Source organism: Salmo salar, chromosome 16 (assembly GCF_965601325.2).
Source record: "Salmo salar chromosome 16, fSalSal1, whole genome shotgun sequence".
NCBI classification, from domain to species: Eukaryota; Metazoa; Chordata; class Actinopteri; order Salmoniformes; family Salmonidae; genus Salmo; species Salmo salar.
In genome coordinates, this window is record NC_138306.1 from 40,730,627 (window position 1) to 40,747,627 (window position 17,001).

At 49.6% G+C, this 17,001-nt stretch overlaps 1 protein-coding gene across 1 annotated transcript in view; it reads left to right on the top strand.

The window, feature by feature from the left end:
• Positions 1–12,190, top strand: part of ncanb (neurocan b) — a 254,548-nt gene extending 242,358 nt beyond the window's left edge. Inside the window, exons 15-16 of the mRNA XM_045697231.2 lie at positions 7,065–7,247; positions 8,227–12,190. Of these exons, the coding sequence (XP_045553187.2) occupies positions 7,065–7,247; positions 8,227–8,432 (389 nt within the window). The 3' untranslated portion in view covers positions 8,433–12,190. The remainder of the gene's footprint in view (positions 1–7,064; positions 7,248–8,226) is intronic.
• The last annotated feature ends 4,811 nt before the right edge of the window (positions 12,191–17,001 follow it).

The following is a 17,001-nucleotide window of genomic DNA, read 5'->3' on the forward strand; positions in this document are numbered from 1 at the left end:
GATTTTTCTTCCACAGAAAATTAATCAAGATAATGTCACGACTTCCGCCGAGGTCGGTCCCTCTCCTTGTTCGGGCGGCGTTCGGCGGTCGACGTCACCGGTCTTCTAGCCATCGCTGATCCATCTTTCATTTTCCATTGGTTTTGTCTTTATTTTCTACACACCTGGTTTTCATTATCCAGTTACATGTTCATGTATTTAACCCTCTGTTTCCCCCATGTTTGTTGTGCGTGATTATTTCTATGTTCAGTTCGGTTCATGATGGCTGGTTTTTCCACGGGTGCTGTGTTCACCGTGCGTAATGTTTACCGTTGGTTATTGGTCAAGTGTATTTGTTTACCTTGTGCCTTTGTTTTTTTGAGTAAAGTACGTTGCTCACTCATTCTGCTCTCCTGCGCCTGACTTCATGCACCAGCTACACAAACCTTCTGACTGAATCACGCACCAACCATATGGCGTCAGCAGGAGCAGACAACCACGGATTAGGGGTCGAGGAACGCGTCCAGCAGCATGCGGCCATGTTACAACATCTCGGCATCGCCATGGATCGCGTCCTGCAGAATCTGGACCGCTGGGAGAGAAGAGGAGTTACTCCAGTGCCTCCACAAGCACCACCAAGGACACCACTACTCACCCCTCCTTCACCCGGTCCCAGTGGGATTCAGCTCGATCTTCCAAGGGAGTATGAAGGGACGGCTGCAGGATGTCAGGGGTTCCTAGTCCACCTGGAGCTCTACCTAGCAACCGTCCACCCGGCTCCTTCGGGCCGCGAGAGCGTGTCCGCCCTCGTCTCCTGTCTCTCAGGGAAAGCCCTGGAGTGGGCCAACGCCGTATGTGAGGAAGATGAAGCGGTGTTGGACCACTTCGAAGATTTCACTCGCAGTTTTTGACCACCCGCCTGAGGGTAGAGTGCCGAGTGAACGGCTCGTCGAACTTAGGCAGGGGATGAGGAGCGCACAGGAGTTCTCTCTGGACTTTCGAACCCTGGCCGCCAGCGCGGGATGGAACGACAGGGCCCGATCGATCACTACCGTTGTAGTTTGAGCGAGGACGTCCGTCGGGAGTTGGCCTGCAGGGACACCACTCTCACCTTTGACCAGCTGGTGGACCTGTCCATCCGGTTGGATAACCTGCTAGCTACCCGTGGATGTCCAGATCGGGGTCTGTCGATTCCATCCCCCAGCACCACAGCCCCTACGCCCATGGAGCTGGGAGGTGCTGCATGTAGGGTGACCGGAGGAGGGGCCGGTCCATGCACCATCTGTGGCCGCAGAGGGCACACTGCCGGTCGGTGCTGGAGAGGTTCCTCTGTGAATCGAGGCAGCAGGCAGGGCACTCTTGTGTCACCCCAGGTGAGTCGGCACCAGGCTCACCCAGAGCCCTCTGTTGCACACATGTTTGTGTATATTAATTTTCCTAAGTTTTCCCCGCATTCCCAGCATAAGGCGCTCATAGATTCAGGAGCTGCTGGGAACTTTATTGACAGATCATTTGCCCATAGTTTAGGGATCCCTATTGTTCCAGTGGATATGCCCTTCCCAGTTCACGCCCTAGATGGTCGACCATTGGGGTCAGGGCTAATTAGAGAGGCCACCACTCCACTGGGCATGGTGATGCGGGAGGATCACAAGGAGAAAATCTGTTTTTTCCTTGTTGATTCTCCTGCGTTTCTTGTGGTGCTGGGTATACCCTGGTTGGCCTGTCATGACCCCACTATTTCGTGGCAACAGAGGGCTCTCACGGGGTGGTCACGAGAGTGCTCGGGGAGGTGTTTAGTCGGTGCGACTACAGTGGAAAGTCCAAACCAGGTCTCCACCGTGCGCATCCACTCTGAATATGCCGATTTGGCTCTCGCCTTCTGGATGTAGAAGGCGACTCAATTACCACCCCATCGACGGGGGGATTGTGCGATAAATCTCCTGGTAGACGCAGCACTTCCCAGGAGTCACGTGTATCCCCTGTCACAAGAGGAGACGGCGGCTATGGAAACATATGTCTACGAATCCCTGGAGCAGGGGTACATTCGGCCCTCCACTTCACCTGCCTCCTCGAGTTTCTTTTTTGTAAAGAAGAAGGATGGAGGTCTGTGCCCATGTATTGACTATCAAGGCATCATGCAGATCATGGTAAGGTACAGTTACCCCCTACCTCTCATAGCCAGTGCGATTGAGACAATGCACGGGGCGCGCTTCTTCACAAAATTGGATCTCAGGAGCGCTTACAACCTGGTGCATATCCGGGAGGGGGACGAGTGGAAGACGGCATTTAGTACCACCTCAGGGCACTATGAGTACCTCGTCATGCTGTACGGGTTGATGAATGCTCCATCAGTCTTCCAGGCCTTTGTAGACAAGATTTTCCGGGACCTGCATGGGCAGGGTGTAGTTGTGTATATCGACAACATTCTGATACACTCTGCTACACGCGCCGAGCATGTGTCCGTGGTGCGCAGGGTGCTTGGTCGACTGTTGGAGCATGACCTGTACGTCAAGGCTTAGAAATTCCTGTTTTTCCAACAGTCCGTCTCCTTCCTAGGGTAACGCATTTCCACTTCAGGGGTGGAGATGGAGAGTGACCGCATTACAGCCGTGCGTAATTGGCCGACTCCCACCACGGTAAAGGAAGTGCAGCGGTTTCTAGGGTTTGCTAACTACTACCGGAGGTTTATCTGGGGCTTTGGTCAGGTAGCGGCTCCCATTACCTCACTGCTGAAGGGGGGACCGGTGCGTTTGCAGTGGTCAGCTGAGGCGGACAGGGCTTTTGGTCAGCTGAGGGCTCTGTTTACCTTGGCTCCCGTGCTGGCTCATCCGGATCCCTCTTTGACGTTCATAGTGAAGGTGGACACGTCCGAGGCTAGGATAGGAGCTGTGCTCTCTCAGCGCTCGGGTACGCCACCAAAGCTCCGCCCCTGTGCCTTCTTTTCGAAGAAGCTCAACCCGGCGGAGCGAAACTATGACGTGGGGGACCGGGAGTTGTTGGCTGTCGTCAAGGCTTTGAAGGCGTGGAGACATTGGCTTGAGAGGGTTAAACACCCTTTTCTCATCTGGACTGACCACCGCAATCTGGAGTACATCCGGGCGGTGAGGAGACTGAATCCTCGTCAGGCAAGGTGGGCCATGTTTTTTACCCATTTTGTTTTCACCCTATCCTACAGACCAGGTTCCCAGAACGCGAAGGCAGACGCACTGTCCCGGATGTATGACACAGAGGAGCGGCCCATGGATCCCACTCCCATACTCCCGGCCTCTTGCCTGGTGGCACCGGTAGTGTGGGAGCTGGACACGGACATCGAGCGGGCGTTACGTACAGAGCCCACTCCCCTCCAATGTCCAGCTGGGTGTCTGTACGTTCCGTCTGCTGTCCGCGACCGTTTGATCTATTGGGCCCATACGTCACCCTCCTCTGGTCATCCGGGCATCGGTCGGACAGTGCGCTGTCTTAGTGGGAAGTACTGGTGGTCCACTTTAGCTAAGGACGTGAGGGTTTATGTCTCCTTCTGCTCGGTGTGCGCCCAGTGCAAGGCCACTAGGCACTTGCCCAGAGGGAAGTTACAACCCTTACCCGTTCCACAATGGCCGTGGTCGCACCTGTCGGTGGATTTCCTAACGGATCTTCCTCCATCACAGGGTAACACCACGATCCTGGTCGTTGTGGATCGGTTTTCTAAGTCCTGTCGTCTCCTCCCTTTGCTCAGTCTCCCTACGGCCCTACAGACTGCGGAGGCCCTGTTTACACATGTCTTCCGGCACTACGGGGTGCCAGAGGACATAGTATCTGATCGAGATCCCCAGTTCACGTCAAGAGTCTGAAGGGAGTTCATGGAACGTCTGGGGGTCTCGGTCAGCCTTACCTCGGGTTTTCACCCCGAGAGTAACGGGCAGGTGGAGAGAGTGAACCAGGATGTGGGTAGGTTTCTGCGGTTCTATTGCCAGGACCGGCCGGGGGAGTGGGCGGCGTTCGTGCCCTGGGCAGAGATGGCCCAGAACTCGCTCCGCCACTCCTCCACTAACCTCTCCCCCTTCCAGTGCGTACTGGGGTACCAGCCGGTTCTGGCACCTTGGCATCAGAGCCAGATCGAGGCTCCTGCGGTGGATGACTGATTTAGGCGCGCTGAGGAGACATGGGACGCTGCTCATGTGCACCTTCAGCGGGCCGTGAGGCGCCAGAAAACCTGCGCAGATCGCCACCGCAGTGAGGAACACCGGGGGACCAGGTCTGGCTCTCGACCCGAAACCTGCCCCTCCGCCTGCCCGGCCGGAAGCTGGGCCCGTGGTTTGTGGGGCCATTCAAAGTCCTGAGGAGACTGAACGAGGTATGTTACAGGTTACAGCTTCCCCCCGATTATCAAATGAACCCCTCGTTCCATGTGTCTCTCCTCAGGCCGGTGGTGGCTGGTCCACTCCAGGAGTCTGAGGTGCGGGAGGTTCCTCCGCCCCCTCTGGACATCGAGGAGGCCCTGGCGTATACAGTTCGATCCATACTGAATTCGAGGCGTCGGGCGAGGGGCCTTCAGTACCTCATAGAGTTGGAGGGGTACGGTCCGGAGGAGAGATGCTGGGTGCCGGTGGAGGACGTGTTAGACCCATCGATGCTGCTGGAGTTCCACCGTCTCCATCCGGATCGCCCTGCGCCTCGCCCTCCGGGTCGTCCCCGAGGCAGGTGTCGGCACGCTGCTGGAGCCGCGCGTCAAGGGGTGTACTGTCACAACTTCCGCCGAGGTCGGTCCCTCTCCTTGTTCGGGCGGCGTTCGGCGGTCGACGTCACCGGTCTTCTAGCCATCGCTGATCCATCTTTCACTTTCCATTGGTTTTGTCTTTATTTTCTACACACCTGGTTTTCATTATCCAGTTACATGTTCATGTATTTAACCCTCTGTTTCCCCCATGTTTGTTGTGCGTGATTATTTCTATGTTCAGTTCGGTTCATGATGGCTGGTTTTTCCACGGGTGCTGTGTTCACCGTGCGTAATGTTTACCGTTGGTTATTGGTCAAGTGTATTTGTTTACCTTGTGCCTTTGTTTTTTTGAGTAAAGTACGTTGCTCACTCATTCTGCTCTCCTGCGCCTGACTTCATGCACCAGCTACACAAACCTTCTGACTGATAATCTGTCTTGTTTGAAGATATTCTGACTTGTTTCAAGCCTTTATTTTGGTGAAAGTAAGCAAAATGATCTGCCAGTGCACAAAGATAATTTGTCTTGGTAAAACACCATTTATCTTACCCAACTTGTATCAATCCTTTTTTAGGTGAGGTCTGTCCTACAGTGGGAACTTTACAGACTGACTCCCCCTGGGCCGGTACTGCAGTCACAGACCAGTCCTCCCACTGGGCCTGTACTGCAGTCACAGACCAGACCTCCCACTGGGCCGGTACTGCAGTCACAGACCAGACCTCCCACTGGGCCGGTACTGCAGTCACAGACCAGACCTCCCACTGGGCCTGTACTGCAGTCACAGACCAGACCTCCCACTGGGCCTGTACTGCAGTCACAGACCAGACCTCCCACTGGGCCTGTACTGCAGTCACAGACCAGACCTCCCACTGGGCCGGTACTGCAGTTACAGACCAGACCTCCCACCGGGGACGTACTGCAGTCACAGACCAGACCTCCCACTATGGCCGTACTGCAGTCACAGACCAGACCTCCCACTGGGCCGGTACTGCAGTCACAGACCAGTCCTCCCACTATGGCCGTACTGCAGTCACAGACCAGACCTCCCACTATGGCCGTACTGCAGTCACAGACCAGACTTCCCACTAAGGCCGTACTGCAGTCACAGACCAGACCTCCCACTGGGCCTGTACTGCAGTCACAGACCAGACCTCCCACTGGGCCGGTACTGCAGTTACAGACCAGACCTCCCACCGGGGACGTACTGCTGTCACAGACCAGACCTCCCACTGGGGCCGTAATGCAGTCACAGACCAGACCTCCCACTATGGCCGTACTGCAGTCACAGACCAGACCTCCCACTGGAGCTGTACTGCAGTCACAGACCAGACCTCCCACCGGGGACGTACTGCAGTCGCAGACCAGACCTCCTACTATGGCCGTACTGCAGTCACAGACCAGACCAGACCTCCCATGGTGACGTACTGCAGTCACAGACCAGACCTCCCCCTCTGGCCATACTGCAGTCACAGACCAGACCTCCCACTGGGGCCGTACTGCAGTCACAGACCAGACCTCCCACTGGGGCCGTACTGCAGTCACAGACCAGACCTCCCCCTCTGGCCATACTGCAGTCACAGACCAGACCAGACCTCCTACTGGGGCAGTACTGCAGTCACAATGCTGGGATACCTGGAAAATACATATTTCCTCCCCTTCTTCCCTCCTTTCCTCTACTCCTTGGAGTTATTACTGATCTGATAGTTCCACATTAATGTATGTCATACGGACCTCTCATTTTCACCACGTTCAACCATGTTTCAAATGAGCGATCAGCGATTACTTCAAGGAATAGAATGAAGGATTACTGTAGTCAGCAGATGGGTTGTTGAATTGTAACTGTCTGGGGTTAGTTAATGTACTGAGGGCTTTAGGTTTCAACTGCAGGGCTGCCATCTAGGGAATGACAGAGGAACTGCACCTTCACCCCCAGTCAACCCTCCTCATCCTTCGTCTCTCATTCGTCTCCCTTCTAATCCGGCCAACGAGAAGCAAGCGTGGGTGCATTCCTAACACCTGTCACACACTGTGGCCCCTAAGGCCCCTGTCCCCTCTAAGATAGTTTGTGCATAATGAAGTTGCCCCTACACACTGATCTAAGGTCAATTTTGTGTTTTCCTCCTGAATAGTGAATGCTAGATTTGATGGAGGGTAAACTGACCCTAGATCTGGTCCTATGGGGAACTTCTAGCCAGAGCTGAAAGGTCAGTGAGTCAGTGTGAGGTCTCATGGGGGACAAGGGCATAAAAGGGACATGCACCCAGGCAAAGAATGACTGTGTGGATGTACACTACTGTGAATGCTGGTAATAGACATCATATTATGACCTCATGTCCCACTCATCCATTGCTGTGCTTCTATCTCTCCCTCTCTCTCTCTCTCCATTGGTAGTGCTGTGTGGGAAGCCACCCAACGTGGAGAACGCCTTTCTGATTGGCCGTAAGCGGTCCCGCTATGACATTCATTCATTGGTGCGTTACCAGTGTGCCGACGGGTTCCTCCAACGTCACGTCCCCACGGCCAAGTGTCATGCCAACGGCAAGTGGGACCGGCCCAAGATCATCTGCACAAAGTGTGAGTGACCAAGACCATTAAAGGGTTACATTTCATGTCTATGGGGTTAATGCTCAAACAACAGGAGAGGAAAAGACACGACAATTAGATCAGATTCAGTAGGAATACAAGACTCTCCATAGAAGTTGTAGCATGTTCTCTATTTTGAACAGCTTTTCATCAGATAGAGGTTGTGTGATGACGGTATTGTCCTTTTAATGTAGATAAAAGTAAGTTATAGCTCTTTTTCTGTGAGATTGACAGCCAGGGGTTTGGAGGAATGCCAGAAACACCAATAAGAAACATTTTATTGTACCATCCTCCCATAGAGTAATAAAAGTCACTCTGCAGAACAACGGCAACATCCATCTTTCTTTATGACAGCAGGATCTTTCATATTGTAGGGTGATATATTTTATGAAGTCATTAGAAACCTTATTCTCCTTTCACCTTTCAAACGGTGATATTTATTTGGCTCGTACTGATGTAATGGATGGCTGCTGTTTAAAGTGAAAATATGGAGCCTTGTTATTTGTTTTATTCCGTGCATTTTGAGTGCAATGTTGTTTTCCTGCCATCGTCATTTGTTAGTCATCATTATCCTGGCAAGGTAGACTTTTTGTTGGCAAACCCAAACCAGGACCAACGGATCCAATTTGGCAGCACAACATAGGAAGGAAGTGGCTTACTCAGGCCGTGAGTGGGAGAACAGTCCTATGCTAATACATGTAGAGAGCTCGGCGCCCACACTGTTCAATGTAAAGTAGAGTAGACACTCAGAGCTGAGTGGCTGATGTTGAGAGCTGTATATCTGTGGTGTTGACTTTTCATCCCCCCCTCCCTCCTCTCATATACCTCTCTCACTCTATCTCATCCTTGACTCCCCCCGTTGCTTCCGCTCTACCTGTCACACACCCCTCTACTCCCTCTCATCCGGTCTCGCCTCTCTCTTACCCCTCACTCCTCCCCTTTCACCCCTTTCACACCCTTCTCTCTCTAGCCCGGCGAGCCCACCGCTACAGACGGCACCATGATCACAGCGGGCGACGGGAGCGTAAAAAGCACAGTAAACACAGCCATGGACACGGTGAGGGAGGCCACCACGGAGGAGACCAGGGCCACAGGCACGGCCATGGACACGGAGTCCACCACGGAGGGGACCAGGGCCACAGGCACGGGCATGGGCACGCTCATGCCCACATCTGAACCAAAAGCCTCCACTGCCCAAACCTCACCTCACTGCCCAGTCTCCCTCCTCTACTGCTCTCTTCCCCCTGTCTACCCCCTCTCCTGCCCTTTTCCTGACCCCACAGCCTGGCTCCCCGAGCCAGCATGTATCATAATCAACTCTGAGGCCTGACAGCCCACTGCTAGGCCTCACTGAGACAATAACAATCCCTTTGTACTCTTTTCTTTACCTTCACCACTTTCGTTTTCTTTCATTTATCCCTCCCCCTTCACGACCTACTGTCATCGAGTCAGTGAGTTCCCAGGATACGGGGCTTTGCTCACCTAATAAAGCTTTTTTTTACATAAACAATCGTGGAGGAGGAGGTTTAGTACAAGCTGTAAATAGTGACAACATCATTGGAATCAGAAGTCGAGGAATAGATAGATACATATATCCATGTTTTTCCATGAGTCTTCATTTTAACACCTTTATTTTTAAGAGACTTGTTGTGTGAGTGTATTTCCCGACTTTGCTGTTTTTGGTTAGCTCTTTGTAAGACATTTGACTTAATAACCTACAACAGTTATTCTGAACAGATTGACATGCTTTGCTTTGACACTGGTGCTTGTACTGATTGAGTAGCGTTGTGTTTCATCATTGTAAGACAGACACTTTGGACTGGGTGTGCTAGGTGCACAGAGGAAAACAGAGACAACTCACAGTTAGCTGTATCTGAGTCAACCTCACGCCACCGAGGTCAAATCAAATCAAATCAAGCATCCACAGCAGTCCTTTTTAAAGCTGAACTGGAAATGTTACTTTAATCGTTTCTTCTAACAATATCATCCTACTGTATGTGTTGCCTTTCTAAGTCATTCTGTGTTCCTGCTTAAGTACTAGAGGAGATTGCTAGTTGGTAGTGGAGAAACCCAACCCAGAAAAGCTGTTACCTTTGGAACTGACCAGATTAAGTCTGGTTTTCCAGCTAGCTAATAGGCAATGATCCTTCATTAGAATCCTCTCATGCCTATCACCACACTCTCCTATTCCATCTGTGTCTCTAAATTGAAGGTCTGTTCATCATCTATCTTAGAGCTTTACTTCTCTGGCCAGCTGAAGAGAAATTGTTCTGTCAGACTGTCAGAGAGAGAGAGAAGGACATGTGGAGAAATAGAGAGAGAGAGAAAAAGAGAGAGGAGCAAGGCATCCGGACTCTTAATTACAGTTGGCCCCGTTCTCCAGCACATCAAACAGAGGGACGACAGGGCTCTCTGTGCAGCCGTCGGGTACAGAGCTGGGCCCATAATTAGCTTCAGAAAGTACTGCTAATAGGACATGGGGCCATAAAGTCGGGATGACTACCAGAAGAGACCTGGGCTGGGGGGGGGGGGGGGGGGGGGGGGGGCAAAGAACCAGAGCTGTTGGAGAAGGCAGAGGTGGCTGGGTTCAGAGCCCAGTCTCAGTGAGGGTTGTGTGGGGTTAACAGTAGGGCGACAGGACCCACAGAAGATGCTAGAAAAATTATAGATGGTTAGAAGAAATAAAGCACTTTTGTATTTCTGGACATGGAGGCAATCGGCTGTCGTTCACATTGTTTCACAATAGTACTCACTCCAGGTGTGTGTCCTGGTTTTAAACAGGTCTACTGCAGCCTGCAGCCCGGTCCGGCTGGGATGAGACACGGGACACCTCCTCTCTGCTGCCGCTAGAAAATGAGACACGTTTTATTTTTCACTGCAGGGTCCGACTGATTCTCTAAAGCTCCTTTATCACCTTATACAATTCCTCTGAGCTTACATCCCCCTCTTTCTCTTTCTTTCTCTTCTCTCTCTTTTTGCTCTCTTTCTCTCTCTCTCTCTCCCTCCCTCGCTCCTCCAGTTCTTCCCTTGTCTTTCATCCTCAGCCCTTTATCCACCTTGTCAATGACACAGATGGGGAAGAGAAAGAAAAGAGAGAGAGGCTCCATATCAGTACAATTCATCTCCCTTAAAGCATGCTTAATTAATGAAGAGGTTATCATCCTGACCTTTGTCCCTGGCTGTGATGACAGTGGCTATGCTCTGATGGATAGGGAGCCACAGGCCTTTCACAGCACTCAAGCTCTGACGTCTTTAACATGTCAGTCTAATACCTGCTTTTTTTCTATCCGTCTACTATTCCAGACATTCCAGACAATGGATTGACTATGGGTGGGTGGGTGCTCCTTAGGCATTTAAATCAGCTGAGATTCTCATAGAGAAAGCGTGATGACTATGATTAATATGGACTTAAGCAGGACAATGCGTGTCTGTCTCTCACAGTAATACGAGGGACAGAGTGGAGTGTGTGACAGGAAGAACAAATATGAACAGAGGTGATTGGATCTCTCTCTCGCGTAACAGAACTATAAAACTATAACAAACAGAGACTGGGCTTGAATGAGGTGTGAGGTTCCAATCAGATGTTGGATATGATTAGGGAGTAGAGATGGAGTCCTGGTTGTTTAATAGGACAGTGGAGGCTGACCAACATGTCTTGCTTGGCTGGTAGTCATCCTCTAGTCTAGGAGGATGCTGTTATCTCCCCATCAGACCAGCTGGTTATTGCAGGTCTCCTGGAGCAATGGGTCAACTCAGCTCAATGTGCTCCGTGGATGGTGTCGGCCTGCTCTGATGCACACAGATATACCCTCAATCTCTGACACTCTCAGACACATACTCTCTCTCTCTATCATAGAGACACATTCTCTCTCTATCATAGAGACACATTCTCTCTCTATCATAGAGACACATTCTCTCTCTATCATAGAGACACATACTCTCTCTCTCTCTATCATAGAGACACATACTCTCTCTATCATAGAGACACATACTCTCTCTATCATAGAGACACATACTCTCTCTCTCTCTCTCTATCATAGAGACACATACTCTCTCTCTCTATCATAGAGACACATACTCTCTCTCTCTCTATCATAGAGACACATACTCTCTCTCTCTCTATCATAGAGACACATACTCTCTCTCTCTCTCTCTCTATCATAGAGACACATACTCTCTCTCTCTCTCTATCATAGAGACACATACTCTCTCTCTCTATCATAGAGACACATACTCTCTCTCTCTCTATCATAGAGACACATACTCTCTCTCTCTCTATCATAGAGACACATACTCTCTCTCTCTATCATAGAGACACATACTCTCTCTCTCTCTCTATCATAGAGACACATACTCTCTCTCTATCATAGAGACACATTCTCTCTCTCTCTATCATAGAGACACATACTCTCTCTCTCTATCATAGAGACACATACTCTCTCTCTCTCTATCAGAGACACATACTCTCTCTATCATAGAGACACATACTCTCTCTCTCTATCATAGAGACACATACTCTCTCTATCATAGAGACACATACTCTCTCTCTCTATCATAGAGACACATACTCTCTCTCTCTATCATAGAGACACATACTCTCTCTCTCTATCATAGAGACACATTCTCTCTTTCCCTATCTGACCCACTCTCCCACTCTCTCTCACCCTCTCTTTCTCTGACACATACACACACGCTTACACACTTTCATCATGATATACACCCTCTCTTCAGCTTCAAACACACACACACAGCCACCCGTTTTCTCCCTCTCGTCCAGCCGCCCTCCCTCTCCAGCTCTGTAGTCTGATGGCCTGAAGGCAGACAGACGGCCGACGATGGGATCGCTGCTTCATTTTGATGAACCTTAATCATGAAGACGAGTCACTAAACAACTGAGGTCGCCCACAGCTGTCTGCTGCCGCGGCACGGCATGGTCGCCCACAGCTGTCTGCTGCCGCGGCACGGCATGGTCGCCCACAGCTGTCTGCTGCCGCGGCACGGCATGGTCGCCCACAGCTGTCTGCTGCCGCGGCACGGCATGGTCGCCCACAGCTGTCTGCTGCCGCGGCACGGCATGGTCGCCCACAGCTGTCTGCTGCCGCGGCACGGCATGGTCGCCCACAGCTGTCTGCTGCCGCGGCAAGGCATGGTCGCCCACAGCTGTCTGCTGCCGCGGCACGGCATGGTCGCCCACAGCTGTCTGCTGCCGCGGCACGGCATGGTCGCCCACAGCTGTCTGCTGCCGCGGCACGGCATGGTCGCCCACAGCTGTCTGCTGCCGCGGCACGGCATGGTCGCCCACAGCTGTCTGCTGCCGCGGCACGGCATGGTCGCCCACAGCTGTCTGCTGCCGCGGCACGGCATGGTCGCCCACAGCTGTCTGCTGCCGCGGCACGGCATGGTCGCCCACAGCTGTCTGCTGCCGCGGCAAGGCATGGTCGCCCACAGCTGTCTGCTGCCGCGGCACGGCATGGTCGCCCACAGCTGTCTGCTGCCGCGGCACGGCATGGTCGCCCACAGCTGTCTGCTGCCGCGGCAAGGCATGGTCGCCCACAGCTGTCTGCTGCCGCGGCACGGCATGGTCGCCCACAGCTGTCTGCTGCCGCGGCACGGCATGGTCGCCCACAGCTGTCCGCTGCCGCGGCACGGCATGGTCGCCCACAGCTGTCTGCTGCCGCGGCAAGGCATGGTCGCCCACAGCTGTCCGCTGTCGCGGCACGGCATGGTCGCCCACAGCTGTCTGCTGCCGCGGCACGGCATGGTCGCCCACAGCTGTCTGCTGCCGCGGCACGGCATGGTCGCCCACAGCTGTCCGCTGCCGTGGCACGGCATGGAGAGAGAGAGAGAGAGAGAGAAATCCATTTCACTTGCTTTGGCAATGTAAACATATGAGTGGGAGTGGGAGAGTAGTGGGATACTGCTTAATTAGAACTGCATCAGTGTGGTGTCTGTGTTTCTGCACTCTGCACGGTTGGCAAACTGGGAGTGTGTGGATGAGTAGATGCGCAGTCAGGTAGCGTGTGATTGGATCAGAGGGTGGAATAATATGAGCAGAGGAGAAGTTCACTTTCTGTCATCTGTCTCAGGTAGCAACAGACAAGCAGCCTGAAAGGAAGAAAACTCTGTTAGCATTCTGAAGCACAAGCTGTAATGAGACGTTAACCTTGCCCTTTTGTATTTACGTTGTTCTGGGAGTGAGAGGAGGAGGACAGGAGCGAGGCAGGAGCAGGGAGGAGAAGGGAGAGAGCACTGCCCTCTATTTAATCTGGGCCCTGCGTAAGCTGGAAACATCCATCAATGACTACATACACTGCTTTAGTATGACCAACGTGTGTATCTCATCTTCATCTCCTCTCCTCCTCTCCTGTCCTCATTTCACTCCTCCTGTCCTCCTGTCCTCTCTCCTCCGCCCCTCCCCTCCCCTCAGTGCTGGTGCACAGCAGCCCATTGAGGGCAGTTAATCCTGACACTAAACCCCAACACCACACGACTCTCTACTGTAGCTCACCGTCATCTTTCTACCATGCTGCAGGTGAATCAGATGACAGCTCTGTAGCAGCAGAGGCATTAAAGCCACCGCTGTGTCAGTTCTGTCTCCAGCCCCTCCAGCAAAAGGAGACTCAGCGTAGCGGCAGTCGCGTGCTGAGGACACCTGCTTTCTGACTGCTAGAGAGTAGCATCACCTGTTATGGTATTAACCCTAGGAGAGGAGAATGACATTCCCGCTATGAGCCTGAGAAGCTGTAGTAGATATGGATGTTTTTATGAGATCATTTTTGCTAGATACCATCCATATCAGATGTTAAACTTCGTACATCGACAAGCTGATCAGACTGGGGAATAACTATTGAATCTGTTGGCACTGCAGACAGACAGCTCATTCATTTCATGGTTAGTCTGTCTGAGGTACTGTTAGAGTGTCTGTGAGACTTGCAGCATGACTTGATAGGCCTACGGTAAATTGCTGGCTGGTACCTAACCTACCTATCCTCAGTGTCTTTGCAAGCTGACTTTTTGAACTTCATTTCCAGGTTCATTTGTTTTTGAGTTACCAGACATTATTCTCTGTCCCTCAATGTGTGTTTTTAATCTACTCCAAAACAACATTGTGTGTTTGTGTGACTGTTTTGACCCCAAGATCAATTCCTTCTGTTTTACATGATATTCCCATAGCAGAGAAATGGTAACCCATAGCTACCAAGCACTGAGTATTCATTAGTTATGTGAACTAACTATGTTGGCATCCTAATTGATGTACAATTCCCTTACTAGACCAGAATTTGTTTTATCTGGAGTGTTGAAATTATTTCTAAGAATTAGCTGTGAAGAGCTTATTTACCCCTTTTTGTATGTGGTTACATACAGTACAGCTTTACATACTGTTAACTGAGTTAACATTTTGTCACTGTCAAGAAACCAGCACTTGTTCCGAGGAAGGAAGCTACAAACTGAGAGAATGGGAAACGAGGGGTCCAGACGCGTAGCAGCCAAGACCACAAATCACTCCTCTTCTCCTCTTGTCCTTTCCTCCTCTCTGTGATGTAAATACTTTTTTTTATCCTTTTGAACTCTGGGTGTGTTTGTTGCTTAGACTCGCTGGACCATATTCATACAGTCTCAGTACCCAACGCTCCGTTCACCAGACAGATGGAAGAAACACAACACTGTTTTTATGCCGCTGCTGCCACATCATTAAAATGAGAGGATCAACACTTCCTATGGTGAGCCTAAAGTGACACATTACAGTTCTGATACCACACCGCCTCCCCCAGAATGCAGCAGCACTACAAGGACTACAGTACAAGCACAGATAGGTTGTGTGATGATCCTGATGATGAGACAGACTGTGTGAATCTGGTCCTCAGGTATTCATCCGTATTTATTGATGTTCTTATAAATTCCAGTCCTATCATATTGTATGATATTCTTTACAAGACAAATGATCATTAAAAAACTTTGATTGGATCCGTTATATGGCTGTGTGTGTGGTTATATAGATTTAGATTTTGGGACGTTGGTCTGATACTGTACACCACAGTCAATGATGCACTGTGTGGCCGTGGTGATCAGATCCATGGTAAGATATGGTAAATGGAGTCTTTTCATCAAATGTTGGCATTCAAGTTTTTTGAAAGATACAAAATCAGAAATTCTGTCAGAGAATTGACTTTTCCAAATACTGTATTGTAAAACCAACGCTTAAACGTTTTTTCATTGAAATATGTCTCCTTCATTCCTTCATAAATATATATTTTTTATTTCACTTTTTTTGACAATAAACAAAACATGCATAGACAAAAACAATAGACAACTGAACATCTACACACATACGTCTCAACAAACATTAATGACATAACACTTGCTCAGACCCACATGTTCCCACCATATCCACACCAGTGCTTGTAAGACTCTGCCCCATATGACTTCATATTGTGTTATGTTGTTTCTGTTTGTAGCCAGATTTGATCAATATTTAAATAAAGCATTTGATTCTTCCATTCTCTTAACGTTGGAGTATCATTTGACTTCCAGTATTTAAGTAATAGCTTCCTCAATATAAGTGATGAAAATAATATTGTCCACCTATCCACCAAGCTAGAATTCGTAACATATCATACGTTTTGATAATGAAACATATTGTACGTTTTTCAAATCATGACATATTGTACATTTTGCAAATTTGTAACATATAACACGAATTGTAATTTGTAAGATATCATATGAAATGGGTGATGGACATCCACAAATTAAAACATAACATACGAAACGTAATGTATCATACTAAATGGAGTCTTGGATTTGCATACATAATAATACGAAATGCTCTGAGACCAGGTTGAAATTCTATTCATTAGTTTATAATGGATTAAGCATACATTTTCTCTTTAACTGTAATTTAGTTTGTTATGTTGCAACACTCCCTCCATCTTGTGCCAATTACAGTTATTTTTAAGTCTTAATTAATTTTCATTTTAATTTTCTAAGAGATTGTCAGTTGGATAGGCTCTCTGCAAGGTTTTGTCGAGCTTACCTATCATATGATATATTTTTCTGACTCAAATTCCCTCATGTCCAAAAGCTTTCATTGTCAAAATTTCGTGATATAACATTTTTAAGTTGCATATATTTGCAAATGTCTACATTGGTCAGTCCAAAGTTGCTTTTTAATTCAGAACAATATCTGCTTCCTTTGTGGTGCTTGTAAGGCTTTTAGAGAAAGACCAAGGACAGCTTTGCATATGAAGTACAAAGCAAAACTAAACCGGCTTCGGGGCAAATTTACCCTATATATACAAAAGTATGTAGACACCCCTTGAAAATATATATTATGTGGGCACAATGTCTAAGGGGAACAACATGTCTGTGTAAATATTTGTCTCTTTGTGTTTTAGTCTTACTATTAATCCATGAAATTGCCTGAACCTCCCCCAAGGTAAATGTATGTAAATAGTACATGCAAAGTCAGTCATTTGTGTTGTTGAAGCCTAGAGCAACCCATTTTCTCTAATTATGTAAGAATCAAGGTTGGGAATATTTAACATGCTACTACGGTGTTGTTTGCTATTGTTTTTCAGTCCTGCATAGATAACAACCTGTATCCTTGTAAAGAGTGGTTTTTTCAAAGGAATACATATCTACAGTGCAGAGCTAAAACTGATAAAACTAGTGAAAGTTGTTGTGAAACTCCCTCCAGACTTCTGCTGAAAGTAGAGAAAGGGGGGAGGGAGAAAGAGCTAGAAAGAGA